This window comes from Trichechus manatus, unplaced genomic scaffold (assembly GCF_000243295.1).
Source record: "Trichechus manatus latirostris isolate Lorelei unplaced genomic scaffold, TriManLat1.0 scaffold00020, whole genome shotgun sequence".
Taxonomy (NCBI): Eukaryota; Metazoa; Chordata; class Mammalia; order Sirenia; family Trichechidae; genus Trichechus; species Trichechus manatus.
Window position 1 is genome coordinate 10,526,728 of NW_004443956.1, and position 1,653 is coordinate 10,528,380.

Below are 1,653 nucleotides of genomic sequence, written 5' to 3' on the forward strand. Positions count from 1 at the left end.
TAGAAATACCCTGCCTTTCTCTTTCTCCACCTCCAGTGTCCCACCGTTAGTTCCTGTTGGCTGTGATGGCATAGTGGTTAAGAGCTGCAGCTGCTAACCAAAAAGTTGGCATTTTGACTCTACAAGCCTCTCCCTGGAAACCCTTTCGGGTGCTTCTCCCCTGTCCTATAGGGTGTCTATGAGTTGGAATCGACTTGACAGCAACAGTTTTTGGTTTTGTTTTTTTGGGTTTTTTTTGAATTACTTGTCTGGAGGGCAGCTGATCCATTAGCCCTGGAAACTCAGCCTGCAAAGGTTAGCTCCCCTGATATACAGAGTAGAGCTGGGGAAGGTCCAGAAATGGATCTGATGACAAATAATGCAGGGCTGGTACAAAAAACAAAAATGTGGCAAAGGGAAAACGATAGCCAGAAAATAAAATGAGTCAAGCATGAGAATGATGCCGAGTAGTCAGCCAAGATGGCTCAGTCTTGCTGCGTTGAATCACAGGCCCTGTTCATTGTAGCTGTGAAGTTTCCAGGTTGGGGGTCATACCTCATTCATGTTCTCATCCCTATCCCCTGCTCACATGATGCCAGCCAGCTGTGACATAATCGATTCATAAGTGTTGGTTAAAAAGAAGTGAATGAGTGAGTGAACGTTAAGTAGAGTGAGAGGAGTGAACTGGGGCACAACATCCAGGAAATACTGAATATTCTTACCTTTGCGATTTATGTTTTTGGGACAAGCTTTTTTCAGTTGGAACTCTGCTGTTCAGTAACTCCGTTGTTCAGGACTTCTGTCTTTCTGTCTTGTAATAGTTTCCATTAGACACCCAGTAATTGTTGTTTCACAGATTATGGGTTCTGATTGATGAATATAACAACTGTTTTATTCCAGTATACTAAGGAAAACCTTGTCATTATAAACTGAAAATCATGTTTACCTTTGACTTAAATGGAGCTTGTTTGTGTTAATGATTGTAGCTCATCTTGCAGCATAACTCTGCTAATAGGGACATGATAAATTACAAAAAGATTAACAGCATTGTTAGACTGTACTGAAAATATTTTGTGTTCTTGATAATAGTCTCTTCTAGTGTCTGGAGGAAAGCTGAGCAATTCCTTCTAATGAATAGCAGTGGAAATTCAAATAATTATGCTTTTCTGTTTTTCCCTTCAGGAAACCTAAGTGAAAATAAAGACGTATCTTGCTATTTTTAAGATTTCATTAATACAGCAAAATAAATTTTCTTTTACTGCTTTGGTGTAATTCTGTTTCATTTGATCACATTTAGGCTGCAGATCAAATTAAGAAGCTGTATAATCTCTTCCTGAAAATTGATGCTACTCAGGTGGAAGTGAATCCCTTTGGTGAAACTCCAGAAGGACAAGGTAAAAACGAAAAAAAGAAGGAAAACAAATGAATATATTATAATTATTTATGCAAACTATAAATGAAATTGCACAAGACTATAGAAGCAGCTTTGGATTAATTTCTCTCAGTGATTAATTTCTGCCATAGCTTCAAATGCTCCCATGATGCAGTTGAATATTTAGTACTTGAGTTTGTTTGCAGCCAAATGCCAGGCCTCAGAGGAAGCAGTTTTTTGTTTTACTAGAACCATCCATCTACCTTTCCTCATTTTTTCAGGCTGGTCACTGGTGCTACTGT

At 38.7% G+C, this 1,653-nt stretch overlaps 1 protein-coding gene across 4 annotated transcripts in view; it reads left to right on the forward strand.

Moving 5' to 3' along the window:
- The window catches only part of SUCLG2 (succinate-CoA ligase GDP-forming subunit beta), a 363,960-nt gene that overhangs the window by 208,022 nt on the left and 154,285 nt on the right, over positions 1-1,653 (forward strand). For all 4 annotated transcript variants that reach the window (XM_004372727.3, XM_023727935.1, XM_023727936.1 and 1 more), the window contains exon 7: positions 1,277-1,373. In XM_004372727.3, coding sequence (XP_004372784.2) covers positions 1,277-1,373 — 97 coding nt within the window. The remainder of the gene's footprint in view (positions 1-1,276; positions 1,374-1,653) is intronic.